Source organism: Pezoporus occidentalis, unplaced genomic scaffold (genome assembly GCF_034315485.1).
Source record: "Pezoporus occidentalis ecotype Australia unplaced genomic scaffold, CSIRO_AGI_Poc_V1 ctg88, whole genome shotgun sequence".
Taxonomy (NCBI): Eukaryota; Metazoa; Chordata; class Aves; order Psittaciformes; family Psittacidae; genus Pezoporus; species Pezoporus occidentalis.
This window is the reverse complement of record NW_026916242.1, coordinates 1,446,828-1,464,558: the sequence shown is the minus strand read 5'-3', so window position 1 is coordinate 1,464,558 and position 17,731 is coordinate 1,446,828. Positions and strand designations below refer to the sequence as shown.

The following is a 17,731-nucleotide window of genomic DNA, read 5'->3' as shown; positions in this document are numbered from 1 at the left end:
GCTTCCTTTTTAAAATGGTCCTTCAGAACTTAAATTTAAACTCGTGCTTTTGTTTTGTTGAGGATTTTTTTTTCTCTTTAATTTTTCCATTCTCCTTCTGAAGCAGCTGCAGGCAAATGAAGCCTTAGTTACTGTGTTAAATTCTCTGAACACTTGGAATAAGGAAAATTGAATTCCTCATTGAATTCCTTTTGCTGGCCCCAGATACCATGTATTGCAACTGCACACAGAGGCTGCAAATTGCACTGTGTTGGTTTTGGGGATGCGACTCACCCATAGTTGAGAATACGTGACGTTCCCACATCTAACTTCCTTAAGAAGAGCTTTGCATGAAAGTCTAGGCTCACAAGAGACTTCCAGTCAGTGCTGCCTGAGGAGTACATTGGATGAGTGATTCTCTTAGACTTCCTGGCTGTGAAGGATCCTTAGTCAGCCTACCTCACCTTGTGATTGTGCTGGTCAAGAATGGCCTAGCATGATATCCATCTACATTTTTAATCCAGAGAGGTTTTTTTAATTGTGGTGGGTCTTGGGGAAGGTAATGTTCAAATTAAAGCCTTGTTGCACAGTGGAAAAACCTGTAGACCCCTTCCTAATTGCTCTTTGATGGTAAAGTTATATGGGATTGGAGCCATAATGCTGACAGGGAAGGATGTTCAGGATACACAGTCTCTCACTTATGTATGACTTGCTATGAAATAGTGATAATGCTTATCCATCATGCATGGAGGTAAAAGGGGGAGCTGCATAGTTGCTTTTTTTGTTTATGTCTGGAACTCTATCTCAGTTTAAGCCACATCAGTTGAAAACTTAAAAATGAATGTGTATGTTTGCATTCCTAAAGCTTGCATATTTTACCTGTGATGTCTACTTTGTCAAACATATCCTATTTTCTCTTTTTACTATTGTGCAGGGCAAGTGATGTGCAGGCAACTTGCCAGTCTTGTGTCTTATATGTAAGTTAGAATGTCATGTTTGAAGGAAAATAAATAAAATTCTGCTCATTTGGAATGCAGTCTTGAAGAAGTTAAACTGTACTTCAAGCTGTTAGCCCTGCGGGTTTCCAAAACACACTTTATAGCCTATGTTTAATGTAGGAATTCAGTAGCCCACGTTACTTATAAGGAAGGGAAAAGATAATCTCTTCATGTAGTTTGGTACTGCAGAGAGGTAAGTCACCTCATACATTTCATAGTACTAGAGACTTTCATAGAACCATAGAATAGTTAGGGTTGGAAAGGACCTTAAGATCATCCAGTTCCAACTCCCCTGCCATGGGCAGGGACACCTCACACTAAACCATGTCACCCAAGGCTCTGTCCAGCCTGGCCTTGAACACCGCCAGGGGTGGAGCATTCACAACATCCTTGGGCGAACCATTCCAGTGCCTCACCACCCTCACAGTAAAGAACTTCCTCCTTATAAATAAATGTAAATTCATGGATGTAAATTGAAAAACAGATGCCTTTCTCAGAAATAGAATGTTCATATTTGCAAAGGAATTAATTCAATGACTGATAGAAGCAGAAGAAAGACAGACTTTTTAGATACTAGTCCCATTCTAGCAAGATTGTAATTACCCTTAGAATTGTAATGAGTGTGCATTGGTTATTTTATTTTTCTAATAAAAAGTCACCAAGTGCCTGTGTGCTTTGCCCTCTGAAGTAATTTCCAGAAATATGCTGTAATAAGTAATCACACTATTTGCAAATACATTTGGTGAAAAAAATCTGTGCTTTGAAAAGTATTGATTTGCTTGTTACAGTTATCAGTTTGATTAATGTTAAAATTCTTTGCAGTATATTTAATCATTACTCATTACTAGTAGAGTAATAAAGTACTACACATGTCTACACATTTACTATTAACAATTAGTGTCTTATATTTCTTTCATATCACAGGTGTAATTATAAGGTAGAACTCATAAAAATTTTAAAGCAATATTTATTAAAATAGACATTGGTTATAAATCTTTTTAACTACAGTATTCAGGGAGTTAATAATGATTTCGGTAGGTTTATTTTATGATAATGAAAAGCCGTTTAGATTACAGTTGTGTTGCATCTTCTCTCAAGAGTTCCTCTAGGAGGTTCAAGTTTTCACCACAGTTGTGAAGCTGAGAAAAACTCCCAGGCAAGACAGCAAATACTGCATTCTGTGCAGAGACATCGTGTTTTACATATGAACAAACTGAAACATAGTCAGATTAAATGACTGTGTGGTGCTACGTTCATAAAAGTTACAACAGTGTTGTTTGAAGAAATAGTAGGCAGGGAATGGAGAAGGGAAAGAGAGGAGGAAGAAAGCAGTAAATAATGATGAAGTCGTGGTGAATGGGTCTGTAAGTCAGTTCTGTGGTAGCATCAGTGTTTATATGGATCTAATGTGATCTTAGGGATGTAGGGGATACCAAGCAAAAGGCATGTTCAACGGGGTGGGTTTCAAAGTGCTGTCTGTCATGATAACTTAAGAAATCCTTGTGGAAAATTGACTGAAAATGTATTCACAGTGTGAAGACCTGAGTGGATAAATCCCTGAGAAATGTGACCTGAACTCATAGGTGATCCTGCTTTGAGCAGGAGGTTGAAGTAAAGACCTCCTGAGGTTCTTTGCAGGCTGCATTAGTCTGTGCTGTGGCAAAAAGGTTCATGTCATCCACGCAGGTGTATAAGGGGGAATTCAGATAGTGAACAGGATCATTCACTTGCCCAGTCTGAATAAGAAAATCACTGGACTAACTTGTCTAGTGGTGTTAGTAACCTTTCAAAAATAGCATTGAAAGCATAAAACTAGGTTAGAAAACAGCAAAAGAAGCTGGTAAAACTGATCAAAACCAAGTCAATTTTCCAGGAGACATACAGTTTTTTTAAAAGAGAGCCATGTTTGCTTTACTGAAAAAGAGTGCCAATAATTTCATGGTGTATCCAAAAGAAGGTTAGAGGCAACTTGAGTATAGCTCTGATTGTCTCCAGGGGTATAAGATATTTAAGACTAGCCTTCTAATGGGAAATAGAGAATGCAATCCAATGACTGAAAGTTGTATTTACAATTACTACATTCCAGTTACTACAGGAACAGGGGAAGCAACTCTTGTGCTTTTGTAAAGGGAGCACTTAATTTATTTTTTTTTTCCTATGCAAACCTTGCTTTAGTAGCTTGGGGGAAGGTAAGGAAGGGAACATCTCTTCTCTTGGGAGAGTTGGTATCTATGCTTTGGCATCCAGCACCACAGTCTCTGAGAATATTAGGAAGAAAATAGTAGTACCAGCTTTCATCTTTCTACCTGGCTGAACCAAAGTGATTTGACTTTATGCTGTTTACTTTGGTTGAATTAGCCAAAATGTAACTTCTAGGTTTCTTCATGCACAGTACAGATTATATTGATTATATCAGATTCCCTGTTATCAGACTGTTCACATATTAGAGCAAGTGCTGATTAAAGATGTTCTGAATTACAATAAGATAGATTTATTTTGCAATTTGATGATCCATGATCTGTTGCCAGCATGCAAATGCATCAGACTTACAGGCAGCCTCTGCTTGAACTGTCTGGGGAAACAAAAAGAACAGAAAACATCTTACATTGGAACAGAGATTTGACTTGATGAAAGTGTAATTTTCTTCCATGTTTAGCCATTCTACATGTTATTTAAAATTGAGTCTTCATGTCATGTCACTGCATGTATAATCACTTCTTAGTTCCTCATAATTAATTACTGAGAGGAAATTCAGGGAGGAAGGCAGAATTGTGTCCCATATTATAACCTGTATTTGTATTGGTGCAAATATATTTTATTTCTCACCTGGCTTATTTTAAAATTTTGGTTGGGTTTTTGTTTGTGGGTTGGTTTTTGTTTGTCTTAATTTTGTTTGTTTCTTTTTAATTTCATTGTTTCTTGTATTGGATATTCAAGTCTTGCAGAATTACGGCTTTTTAAGACTCCACAGATGTAGATAGTGCCCTCCCAGCTCAATCATACGGTAAATGCTCTTTGCGAGAGCTCTCTTTGAGGAGAGTTTAACTTCTTGGTCTGTTCAGTTGGGAGGATTTCAGTAGAACTGTGTCAGAACTCTGCACTCTAGAAAAAGCAGGGAAGGTAGGACTGTATATTTTTAGTGCTGGGTGCCGGAAAATTTCAGAGTTTCCAAAAGGACACATTCATTTTTTTCCCCAGATTTGTTGAGGAATAGAGTACTTGCTTGTTGAAACCACCTGATGTGTTACTAATGTTTTTGTAGGTTTTAAAGGTAAAACAGTGCTATGATTCAGATTCCTATTCAGTGCCTTAATATTTAGTATAGAAAAAGACAGCTAGAAGACATTTGTGTATCCTCAACACTTACTGCTGTTGCATTCTATACATTGTTTATGACACAGTTCTGATTGATGTCCACAAATGATTAAATTCTTTGCCAGTGGTAAAAATCTAGTAACTTTCAGGGCACTCAATTTTTACCTGAAATTTTCTTTAATACTTTTTTAACAATATGCTTTACTTATAGCTGTTTCTTTGGTTTTGATGTAGTCCTCCTGCATTCCTCCAACACCAGCTCCTTTACTGTTGTAGACACAGTATGTCTTCAAAATATACCTTTTTAAAAGGTCTGTATTGTGTTTCAGTCCCTGAAATATATCCTTGGTTATTTTCTTGTTTTATCTCCCCATGCTAAATGTCAACGCTGTCTTATCCACAAAGAATGAATTATGTCAGCTCTTTTCCTTCTTCCATGTTTCATTATTATCCTAATTTAAATATTTTGATTATCTCTCCATTAACCATCTTGCTTACTTCTGTCCTCTTTGGTCCTCTCTGTTTAGTGAATGGTGCTTGTGGGGTTGGGTCTGAGCCTTTTTTTTGAGAGAATACCCTATATTGGGGATTTTGGTTTGCTTGTCTTCATCTTCCTTTTTGTCTCTCATTTTTACTTTTTCCTCTTCTTACTTGCTTACTCTTCCAACATTTTCCCAGTCTTGGCATTGTCTTGTCTTTCCTTACACCAGGATGTAGCCTCTCACATTCAGGGCACTCCCTTGTCCTATATTTGTCATTTATCATTGCTCCTTTCAACAATTTTCTCTGGATGTGTTTACTTATCCAGAAGATGTTTCTGTGCAAAGCTTACCCTAGAATATTCATTGTGAAGTGTTGGTTAAAACTTGCATTGAAAAAAATAATAATAATCCCTCTTGACTTTCACATGTTCCATGGTGGTTTAGTATTTCAGCTTTGTAGTTTTCACGTTTTTTTTGCCTCGCATTGCATCACTAATTGCTTTGTTACACATTACTTGCACTGTTAGCATTTCTTGCCTTAAATTTACTGTAACTACCTTCATCCTTCCCTAGATTCCCTAGCTTATGAGTCAATGTTTTTCCACAGTCTGCCCAGTTGTTTCAAGAGACACATCAGTTTCAAGTTAGCATCTTAAAGGCTTACTGGGATATGCTCTTATTGATAGTATTATAATTTATTTCTGCATAAGAGAGGGTTTATTTGAATTGCTGTAATGGGACTTTTTCATAATGAATAAATTCTTCATGTTTATCAGGCTGTGTTATACTCCAGTTATAATCTACAGGGATTCCTAAATCACACATTTTTTTTCTTTTTTTAAAGCAGACAGAAATTCAAGTGTTTTAGAATAAAGTTTATTGGATGGAATAGGTGAAGGAACAAATAAATTCCATTCCACATACAGTCCTCATGCTCAGAAGGCATATTACCTTAAATGATAATTCCATTTTTAAAAAATGGTAATCTTACATGTCTTGCACATTTCTTTATGCTTCAGCATTTATTCAGTCTATTACTTCAGAATTTTATAATGATCCTCCTAATGGTCCATTGGAAATATGCCACCATTAACTAATGTATTTCCTTTATAAGTATTCATTTCTGAACCAGACTAGTAGGGCTATCAGAATAATATCAGTTCTCACAATGCTATGAATGAGACTAAACTGAACACAGTAAGTAAGATTTGAGTCATAAAGTACAAATAAGGAGTAATCCTTGTTTCTTGTGGAAATGGAGAGTTTAAGTACTTGCTTTTGTCAAGCATAATGATTGAATTTGATGTTCAGTACCAGCCATATCAAGCAGATGGTAATAAACTTCTTTTATGGGGTTACTGTTAGGTTTCTTTTTATTTCTGTAGAGCCTCAACTAAGAAGAGGGTTTCACTCCATAAATGGAAGGATAAGCAGGTGTCTTCCTCTTTGAAAATAAGAGCTAAATTAATCAGACAAAGATCTGAAGGTAAAGAACAAGTGGCAAAACTGCTTCTGTTGTTCTGTGAAGCAAGTCCCTCTTTTCACAGGAGTAATGTAGTGAAAACATTTTACTCTTGATGTAAAGAAAGGATCCAAAAAGCATGTCTCAGCCAGTTGGAAAATACAAGTACCCCATGTTACCATGCATGCCCAGGACAGTATGAAGCTTGTTGGCAGACTAACTGTGGTATGACAGGGCTTTTTCTGCTGTGTGTGTCCTGGGCAGAGGCAGGTCTCAGCAGGAACACAGAACTGTGAAACCACGTTCTGTGTCAGACTCCAAAATGTCTATCTAGTTCTTCCCTTAGCAATCTTTCTTCACTTCTTTAAAGAAACAGTTTGTGGCATCCCTCTAAGTCTTCCTCCCATTGACCCAACTTCTAGCTTTCCAATAGTAAATCTTCTCCACTAGGCAGTGCCTTCAGGCAGACGACCTACTCAAAGCCTCTTAAAGTGGCTGATGTACAGTGGAGTTTGAAACACATACAATTTGCTACTTGCCTTTAGAAATTTATCTGTGAGATTTTCACATTCAGATTTTAACAGATATTTTACTTTCCCATATGGTTCTACAAACGTGGTATAATTGCAGTATTTTAATAGTCCAACTACAGAAGTGTCTAGACAGCACCATATGTATTTCAGTCAGGCATGGAAGTATTATTGTCCCATTTTTATTTCTTTGGCAGCTGACATTCTCCTGCTTTGCAAATTCACAGAGCAATGGTTTTAATAGAAGAGCAAAATACTACATTTCAGTAAAGATGTGTACTGGTTATAAATAAAAATCTCTACTACTAGTTCCCCTGTTTCAATTGCTGTTAATTTCAGGGACCTTTTTAGCTCTCTGAAACTTTTGTGAATAAATGAGATGACAAAACATAATTATAATTCAGTTATGCTAAATATTTGTTTTGGAGCTTGACCACCAGAATACAAAGCTGTATGTTTTCACTTGCATCAAAAAATATTTCTGAAATAAAATACTTGTTTCTATCTCAGTGAAGCTGGAAACCGAAGAGTAAATGACAGATATAAATGATGCCTTGTCAAGTCTTGAAAAAGGCTAATGAAACCTTGCAGCTGCCAAATCTGACTGAAACCAGTGGCCTGTGAATCTCAGTGTTCAAGGAAAAAAGTCAAAGATAATCCAGATGTTCCCAAGCAGAACACTTTGCTGTACTTTTTCATCCATTTTCTTTCTGTCCATATGAACTAAAAGAATTAACATAACTGAAATTTGTTTTAGTACATTTTCTGGAGGTTATTATTTGACCTTGCAGCCCAGAAAGGCAACCGTATCCTGGGCTGCATCAAAAGGAGCATGACCAGCAGGTTGAAGGAGGTGATCCTGCCCCACTACTCTGCTCTTGTGAGACCTCACTTGGAGTATTGTGTGCAGTTCTGGTGTCCTCAACATAAAAAGGACATGGAACCATTAGAACAAGTCCAGAGGAGGGCCACGAGGATGATCAGGGGACTGGAGCACCTCCCGTATGAAGACAGGCTGAGGAAGTTGGGGCTGTTCAGCCTGGAGAAAAGAAGGCTGCGTGGAGACCTCATAGCAGCCTTCCAGTATCTGAAGGGGGCCTATAGGGATGCTGGGGAGGGACTCTTCATTGGAGACTGCAGTGATAGGACAAGGGGTAACGGGTTCAAACTTAAGCAGGGGAAGTTTAGATTGGATATAAGGAAGAAATTATTTCCTGTGAGGGTGGTGAGGCACTGGAATGGGTTGCCCAGGGAGTTGTGAATGCTCCATCCCTGGCAGTGTTCAAGGCCAGGCTGGACAGAGCCTTGGGTGACATGGTTTAGCGTAAGGTGCCCCTGCCCATGGCAGGGGGGTTGGAACTAGGTGATCTTAAGGTCCTTTCCAGCCATAACTATTCTATGATTCTATGATTCTGTGACCTCCAAAATAATTTGATAATTTGCTAAGCACTACCACGTTATTTCTGTCTGTACTCATTACTTTAAAGGTGACTTTTAATTTATCAGATATCTGCCATTTTGAATCACAGGATTGGTCATGTGAAGGAGGTTTCTTAGAAGGTTTCTTTTGGCAGTCTCTTTATAGTCTTCCTGAAGTGCTTTTCTTTTGGCAATGCATAAAGTGAATCTTGAAAATCAAAAGCAGATTTGTACATAATTCTGGAACTGACTACCTTTTTAGCATTTATTAGTGCTGATTATTGTGTTGGCTGATGAAATATTCTAAGCTGGAGAGTTGTGAATAAATCTTGATTTAGGTGTGTTTTGAAGAGATAGTTGATATTTTCATTTGTGGGTTTGTGTTTGTTTTGCTGCTGAGCACATATTTTATTGTTAATCAGTTAAGTCACCTACTTAGTGGCAGCAAAATAGATAAATAGTCACATAAAATCACAAGCAAAAGGGGGAAAATGTGTCTTTATGTGTTATAAGACATATAGCCATCTTTCTCTTCTGAGAAAGAGTGAAAACAGATATCCAATTTGTATTTTACTAAATCAGGACCCTGTATGACACAAAAAAAATGTTAAAAAGTGAATTGGTACCCTCAGCCCTTTCAAGTAATAAGAATCCTACAGTTTTTAGTTACATTTGTTTGACTTTTAACTCAATACAAATTTATCATATGCTGTTGGATTCAGTCCAGACTTCTGTAATTGTATACGGCCTGTGGAAAATGAAGAGTATCCATTCCAGTAAAGAGGGAAATATCGGATAACTTTGTCTCTGTAATTAGAATATAGTAGAATACTTAAGCAAGAAGACTATTTTTTCAGAAAATTGTTTCAGAAATGAGGCAGTAATGTCTTGTGTTCCGTTTCCTCTTAACTGATTCTTTTCCCTTGGTAGGTTTTGATTTTTGCTTAAAGCAGAGTAACTTTAGACCTGGTTAGAATTCAGGCACACATTATTTGAATAGATATATGCTTCTGATAGTCTAGAAGGTGAGAAGTTGAGGTTGTATATTAACAGCTTTGAACCCAGATATTTACACAAGGAAAACAGTTGTTTTGGAGAAAATTGAGGGGGTGGAAAAGGAGAAACTATTTAGAAGTGAATCAGTTGCCAGTGAGAAGGTATCTGGAGAGTGAATATGACAGGAGCATAGTTGCTTTTACTCCTTCCCCCAAATCTTTTCCTAGGATGTAATGTACCCTTAATTCTCACAGAATAAGGGTAATTTTTCTGGTGTTCCCTAATTAGTACTGGTTACAGTTCCCTGTTAGTACTGGTTACAGTACTAAGATCTGGCATTAGTTTGTTCCCTTGCCTGAGAAAGGTTTATGTAACTGCAGAGCCCCTAGAAAGCTAAAGATGATGTGAGGTGCTGCTGTCTCATATGCTGTGATTTGGTACATATGGTCTCAATATATGGTTCATGTCCTGTTGACTGAATAGGTGTGGTAAATCCTTGCTTATAGATCAGGTAAAGAGCTGAAGGGAGATGGGTCTGCAGAATCGTCAAGACTTGCACAGTTCCAAGTGTTTTGAAGAAGGGGCTTCAGTCGCCCCTAGATCAACTCAGTGGACGGACAATTGCTTTAGACCAGGAGCCAATTTGCCCATATTCCGTGTTTCTGGTATTGCTTCCCATTTTTATTTAGATCCTGTATTCTTTCTGATCTTCCAGTTTCTTGAGACTCTGCTGTGATTTTGCGCTGGTTCTCCACTTGTGCAGGCACCTAAACTCTACAGTTTCTATCTTAACCTTACAGAGCTGAATACAGTACCCTGCTTCATGCTGAGTGGACTTTGGTAAAGTATGTTACCAGAAGTCAGTCAAACTTGAGTAGCTTTTAGTAGGAGACAGATGAATGGGAGAGTGTTTAGGTTATAAATTTTTCATTCAGATCAGTGGAAACCTCTTACTGATTTGAATGGGCCATAAACTGTGTGTGTTAGGAAATCCTCTGAGCTCTGTTGAAAATTGACTGGTGGTTTTTGGAGAATTATACAATGTGGGGATGCTCTGGAGTGACAGGACTTTAAACTTGTGTGAGAAATTATCAGGTATTAATTGATGTAAATTATTCACATATTTCAATAGATACAATTTGCTTACATAACATTTTGTAGGGAAATCTCTTTATGCATGGTTGACTCCGTGCTTTTTCTATGGCTATGTCACTTAGTTTTTTGAAATATACATGAATGGTTTAATTTCATGTAAAAACTGTCTATGTATAAACATAGGCAACCATCCACAGAACTATTGTCTCCAGCCTGCTAGGAAAATAATTCACAATGTGCGTATACAGGGCTGTGATTGCCAGAGCCTGCCCGTGGTGACAGGTGTTGGATGCTGATCTGCTAATTTCTGATCAGAAACAATGTGGTAGGTTGAATATACAATTTGGTCACTGGAGGCCCTGTCTTGATTTCTGTTTATAAAATGTATGTCTGTGTTTACTGAAATAGTTAAAAAAACAGTAGATATGTTTTCAATTTTTAAAAATTTGTCATAGAAGTATTTTAAGATAAAATACTTGTTTTCTCATTGCCAACAAAGAAATGTTATCTGTTATCTGTAATTAGGCTCACAGCTTAACGTAAAGGCTGAGTGGTGCTCGCTGAGCTGCATCATTGGCCTTATTGTGGTAAAATGACCGATTTTGTTTTACCAGCTGTGACTTTGGAGGCAGGCTGAATGACAGGGAACACATAAATAAAGCTTGACAGATTAAAATATTCTAGCACAAACCCATGTGTGTATCATTCAGAATTCAGCAACAGTTCTTGCTTGATAAGCTTGCTAATGTCTTCATGTTCTAAGGAACACTGTGCTTCTGTATGGGGTGTCTTGTACAGGCTCGATCCTGCAGTCTTCACAGAAGCAAAATTCCAACTGAAAAACAACATGACCGTGGAAAGCACTGAATATGAGGGTAGAAAAACTCCTCACAAGACCAATGCATCTGCCTAAGAAAACAGAGCATGTAGTTCTGTGACTAATTATGAATTGCAGAAAGGATAAAAGGAAAAAACACAGAAAGTTGGGAAATAAAGAGTTGATTACTCATCTTGCATGAAAGAGGACATTTTCAAAAGATAAGCCCAGTTATACCCACTTTTCCTAATAATATTCATATCTACTTCTCACAATTTCAATCACTTCTAATAGAAAATGAGACTGTATTGTCCTTCAGCTTCTTATGTATGTGGCAAGGAGGATTGAAGGGTTGCATGCAGAGCATTCTAATTTTATATGAAAAGAGTAGAATAAGTTATGTTGGCAAGTTAGGAATAATGTGTTCTGAGTACTGCAGAAACAGCCAGATGATGGTGGACTGCTGTGATGTTGGCTGATGCAAGTGTACAAAAGCCATAGAACTTGATGTATTGAATTTAATATAGTCTGGAATCACAATGGCCCTAATTTTGGTCTTTGAGCTGAAGTAGTGAGGCATTTCAAACTGCAAAAGACCTGCAAAAAAAGCTTAAAGTGAGTTGCTCTTGCATACCTGGCTTATAGTGTCACCCTGGAACTTGAGTTTGAGTACTTACTGCAGAAGTCTACCTCTGAAGGTGCTATGGAAGGCATGGTGTTTTTTGCTGTCACCATGAAACAGTTTGTGGTGCCTTAGGCAAAATGAAGGCAGGAATTTGACCCTCTTATGCCCATTTCTGAAAATCGTTTATGGATGTGATGCTAGAAAAAGGTGAGCTGACTTGGTACTTTGTAGTTAAGTAATGTTTTTCATCATATGGAACCAATGTGCTTTACAGATGCTAATGAATTAAGGTTCTGGTCATGTTTATCTGCTCAATTTGCAGATGAAGCATCAGTTTGGTGGCTTAATTAGAGAAGACCACTAGTTCTAGGTTTTTACTACAAAGGCACAAAGAATAACATATCTTCTGTCAACAAATACAGAAGTATCAATATAAAGCTCAGGAAAACATCAGTAGATTTATAGATTTCTTAGTTCTGTTGATTTGGCTCAGCCACCTGTAAGAGAGTAACTGTCAGTGAAAGCTTAGTAGCTTAGTAATTTAAACATATTCTATGTGGTTAAAAACATCACTTTCTCCATTAATAATTAACCTGCAAATGACTAAGTGTATTTCGTGAATGGCATTCTCTCTGCTGGTCTGTTCTTCCATAATGAAATCCCACCTCTTTCTCTTATTATATTTGCAATTAATGTGACTATCTCTGTGTCTTTTTTCAGGCTATTTCTTGTGAGATTCTTAATAGAGTCTCCAAACCATATGGGTTTTGTAAGCCCTGTTGTTACTAGAGCAGTGTGAACACAAGAGACAAAGCTACATATTCATAAATATGTAAGCTTTTGAAAAAGCAAATTTCTTTGCAGTGCAATTCAAAATTTCACAGCAGACAATCTGTAGATGGTGCTGGTATCATTCTAAAGAGAAATACGCTGTACTTCACATTACAATAAAAAATAGTTCTTATCAGAATCCAGACTGTCAAATAGACTATCATTCATGCAAAATAAAGACTAAAAAGGTATCAGAACCCCAGCTGGCTGTCCCCTAAAGCTGTTTGCAGAGTTCATGCATGTGGAATGTTTGGACTGATAACTGTTTTCATTAAAGAGCAAGAGGTTTCTAAAGTGTTTCTAAAGGTGTGAGGTTTTGGGGGTTTTGTTTGGTTGTTTTGGTTTTGTTTTGTGGTTGTTTTGTTTGTTTTTTTTCTATGGGACTATCACTAGAAATACTTTCCTATGGTTATTTTTATGCTTGTTAAAAAACAGATTCTGTGATGTGCAAGAACATCTGAGGCTGGTAAATGGAAGACAGCTCTGAAATGTTACTGTAATATAAAATAGCCAATCACATTTTTTTCCTAATGATAAATTTGATAAGCAATGCACAGCTCAAACATTCTGTATTTTTTCATTTCATGAAGAAAATTGCATTCCCTGAGTCCCCTGTAACAAAAGAGAAAAGTAGTAATATATCTCAGGAAACATGTCTACCCTCAGTGAAATTAGATATCTGCATTTGTTTTGAATAGCTACAGATGAACAAAAATGGTCCATCTCTTACAAAGCCACATTGTAATTTTTTTAAAACCATTTTGTTTGGATTTTTGAGGGTAATTGTTAAATGGAACTAGTCTTTGAATGAATATTCATGAAAAAAATCAAGACTACTAAGCAGATCAGCACAAATTTATGTTGTTTCTGCTACTTGCCTTTTTGTTTGTGAGATTTTCCAAGTAGTGTCATGCTGTGGAACATGGTCCTGGTATAAATGAGGTGATTGATGGTACAATCCAGAATGTTAGTGAGTTTCTGTCATAGAATAAGTCTTGTGATTTTTTTTTCTGACATTTCGGTAATGCATGACCCTTTGCATTGAGCCCTTAAATGCAACAAAAGACAAATCATTAACGTTTCATAAAACACAAATTTAATCTTAAAAAGTTAAATAGACTTCAGTACTTCTCAAATCTGAAGTTGCAGATGAAACCTCCGAAAGATAACATAGTATAATATAACAGGAGATCTGTGAACACTTCCTGCTATAAGTTGGTCCGCTTAAATTTGAGTCACTTAAAATTTGGTCCACTTAATATGACCTATAGGCCTTGCTCTGTATGTTTGTGTATTTAACTGTTACAGTAATAATCATCAAGGAAAGTAATTTCATGTCAGCTAACATCGAACTTAAAAGCCTTATGGAAGGACATCTTACATCTTTACATAGTGTAAAAATACTGTCTGTTTAATGTGCCTTTAAGAGTAACAATGATTTTTAACAGTTGTAGAGTTTACAATGTCATTTCAACTGAATACAGTTTGAAATCCAGACTGAAAATCCTACAGATTGTTGACAGTTTTGTAGTTCTAGTGATGAAGATATCAATTCTCACAAAAATTGTGGTCAGAATCAGTGATCTAGGGTAAAGTGGTGTGATGGCTAGCTTAATCTTCCAGTAGCAGCTGGTCCTTCCTGAATCAGGATGAATTGAAAGGGAAATGTTGTGAAGCGCACTGTGAGCTGTAGGGACTACCAGCTTCAAAGGTATTGACATAAAAGAGGAATCACTGAATGATTTGGATTGGAAGGGACTTTAAAGATCATCTAGTTCCAAACTCCCCTGCCACGGGCAGGGACAACTTACACTAGACCAGGTTGCTCAAAGCCCCATCCAAACTGGCCTTGAGCACTTCCAGGGATGGGACATCCAAAACTTCTCTAGGCAACCTGTTCCAGTGTCTCACCATCCTCACAATAAAGAATTTCTTCCTTATATCTAATCTAAATCTACCCTCTTTCAGCCATTCCCCCTTGTCCAATCACTAGGAAAAAGACCCTTGGAAAACATCCCTCTCCAGATTTCTTGTAGGGCCCCTTTAGGTACTAGAAGGCTGCTCTAAAGTCTTCCCAGACTCTTCTCCAGGCTGAACAAGCCCAACTCTCTCAGTGTCTCTTCATAGGAGGGGTGCTCCAGGCCTTTGAACATCTTTGTGGCCCTTTTTTGGACTTGCACAAGGAGGTCCATGTCCTTCTTGTGTTGGAGGCCCAGAGCTGAACGAAGTACCGCAGGTGGGGTCTCACCAGAGCAGAGGGGGACAATCACCTCTCTCAACCTGCTGGTCACGCTCCTTTTAGTGCAGCCCAGGATCTAGTTGGCTTTCTGAGCTGTGAGCACACACTGGCGGGTCATGTTGAGATTCTTGTCAACCAGTACAAGGATATGAAAAGAGGAACACTCTTACTGAATAAGCAGCAGCAGGAAAAACCCAACAGGCGTCTGAAGGGGACACAGACAGTTTGAGCATTTTCTCCCTAGTGGAATAAGTATCATCTTTGTTGACTGTGCAATAATTCCAGTAAACATTAACATTTTAAACCCCAAAACCTTGTGTTTTCTTTTCAGAAATCCACCTCCTACTTTGCTACATCCTGAAAAATGGTGCAGAGGATTCAACCATTTCATTTCACAGTGAGTTGTATTTTCTTCTAAAACCACCTTATCCAGCAAGGCCTACATGCGTCAGCCTGAAAACAGAATTCATTTATGGAGTTTTTGCTTTTGCAGGGTTTTAACTTTTCACAGACTCTAGACCATGCTTCACTTTTTGAAAGCTATACAGCACAGTTTGATCTTCTTACATAATTTGCTTCACAGCTTCTCTGAAGTCTCTAGTTGATTTGCTCCTTGCTTTTGATGGACCTGGGACAGATTTATAAATATACCTGATGTCTTTGATGGTTTTGCAGTGAAATTTTGTATCAAGGAGAAAAAAAGGTTGATGAAAATGACTTCTTAATTTAACATAAGAATTTGAAAGACAAGAAAGAAAAAAGTTGCCTTTTTCCACTTTACTAATAGTCAGTAGGTTGCATGCCCAGTATGTGTAACTGAACACTAGTTGTACCAAGAGTGTAATATGTTACCTAGACTTTACCAAATTTCTGGATGCCGCTGTCACTGAACTAAAATATGCTTTTGCTTTAAAAAAAGTAAACCAATGAAGCTAAGAAATTACCATTTAGTAGTCGTTAGCATTGTATTCAGAAATCTTACAGCAACTTGTATGAGTGATTTTTAGGGTTCTTCAGGATTTTATTGTGACCTATTACAGTCTAAACTGTTTAACATGGGGAATCATAATATCAAACCCATGGGAAGTTTATGCTGATCAAATAACCAGATACTTTGAACACCGCTTGTCAGTGTTGACTTTTCAAGATAGGTTTGAAAACATGCACATCTGCATTTGGAATCTGTTTTGGTCCTTAATGTGTCTTGTTACTTGTGAAGGAGTACAATATCCCTTTCCGATATGTTTTTCTATCAGTTGTGTAGTAGTGTGTTGCCGTTTTAGGAGAAGTTAAAGACTAATGCAAATTTTATTAATAATATATTTGTATTTACTATGCTGGTCTTTAATCAGGCAGGACGATGAGGTACACTGTAGTGGCTGGTCTACAGAGGAAGGTCATTACTGTCATTACACAGAATCTTTTCCAGCATAGGTGGTAGAAGTGTATTCCTCTAGAGCAGATTTACCCTAGTTCTGTTTCTCCATAATGCATGTCCTTGTTTACGCAGCAGTGTACATGGTGATCTATGGCAAAATCAGTGTTTAATTACAAAAGTCACTGGGTGGTGGATGACTTCCATTCTCTTATAGAGAAACTCTATTTACACTATTCATGGACTGTAGCCTATGTTCTGGGGGCTCTAACCCTGGTGGGTTATATTCCACTTGTGCTTTAGAGAGGTAGTACCCCTGGTAAATAAAATTACATTCTTTTTCAGAAACATTGTGCATTAACCTTCAGCACTGTTATACAGGTTTTTGTTTCTTGGAATCTCCCTGTTTAGAAGTCTCTACTGAGCTTGAGAGCCATACAAAAAAACTAAGTTTAACATTTCTTAACAGTTGTTCAGTCCTTTAATTCAGCATGCGCTGTTCATGAAAGAAGTCATACGTGAATATTTTTATGGCTATGCTTGTTTTTAATTTTGTCCCTTGGGTTTTTGATATCTTCAAATTATATATTTTTAATCACATTGGTTTTTAATTACTTTTGCTTAATTACTTCCTCTCACCAGGAACATCTGCAGGTTCTCAGATCTTGCTTCTCATTTCTGCAGTAATACGTACAATGAAGTAAGGAAGTATGCTCATATGCAATTTCTTAACATGGAGAAATGAAACAAAATAAATATGTTGGGTTTGTAGCTACATTTAACAGAACACTGAAATGGAATTCTCTGACATTGCTTCATTCTCAGACATGTGTTAGTAGAGTTGTTATGATGCAGAGGTTGCAAAATATTTTTATGGGGGCTTGGCTTTACATTACTGGATTTTCTAGAAAAAAAAATAATGAAACATTGAATCATACAGCTGCAAACCTTTTAGCCATTACTGAGAATTGGCTCATTTATATGCATTAACTATGCATTTATTGATGTCCACCTTGTGACAGCTTAGTTAAGATAAATTAAAAGCAATAATTGTATAAATTCCATACTGCCTTTTATCCATATGTTAGGACCTTGCCTGATGTTTCTGTCACCCTTTTGATGAGTGGTTAGCTTTCAAGTAATTTCATTATCTACCTCCTTCCTGATGGCTAACATCATTTGCATAACAAGCTTATCTGGTTCAAGTTGTGGCCAGACCAGTGTACTGACAGAAACTGAGCATGCAGCTTTGCCTAAGCATACTTTTGACTTCAGTTCTGTTTGCACAATAATTTTATTTATGACAAGACTGCCAAACCTTGTCATTGTAGCTTTTTTTCACCCCACATTCTCAGCCCTTGAAATGCCACTGCCTGAAGAGGCATTTTTGTTATGTGTTCTCTCACATATTATAGAAATTTATAATATGTCTAAGTGTTAAGCTTCAGTGTGCTTTTGTAGGTAATTCTTTAAACTGTTAAAATAGTAATCATATATTTTTTAGAAATGAAGTCTATATTTTTAACTGTGATTCTGCTGCCCCAAGAGATACAATTTTCACACAACAT

General features: G+C 37.2%; 1 protein-coding gene across 8 annotated transcripts in view; it reads left to right on the top strand.

Moving 5' to 3' along the window:
• The window catches only part of MYO3B (myosin IIIB), a 207,580-nt gene that overhangs the window by 62,910 nt on the left and 126,939 nt on the right, over positions 1 to 17,731 (top strand). For 7 of the 8 annotated variants that reach the window (XM_062604656.1, XM_062604653.1, XM_062604655.1 and 4 more), the window contains one exon: positions 15,120 to 15,185. In XM_062604656.1, coding sequence (XP_062460640.1) covers positions 15,120 to 15,185 — 66 coding nt within the window. Of the gene's footprint in view, positions 1 to 15,119; positions 15,186 to 15,299; positions 15,456 to 17,731 lie in introns of those variants that run through there. The other variant, XM_062604660.1, reaches the window with a different exon arrangement.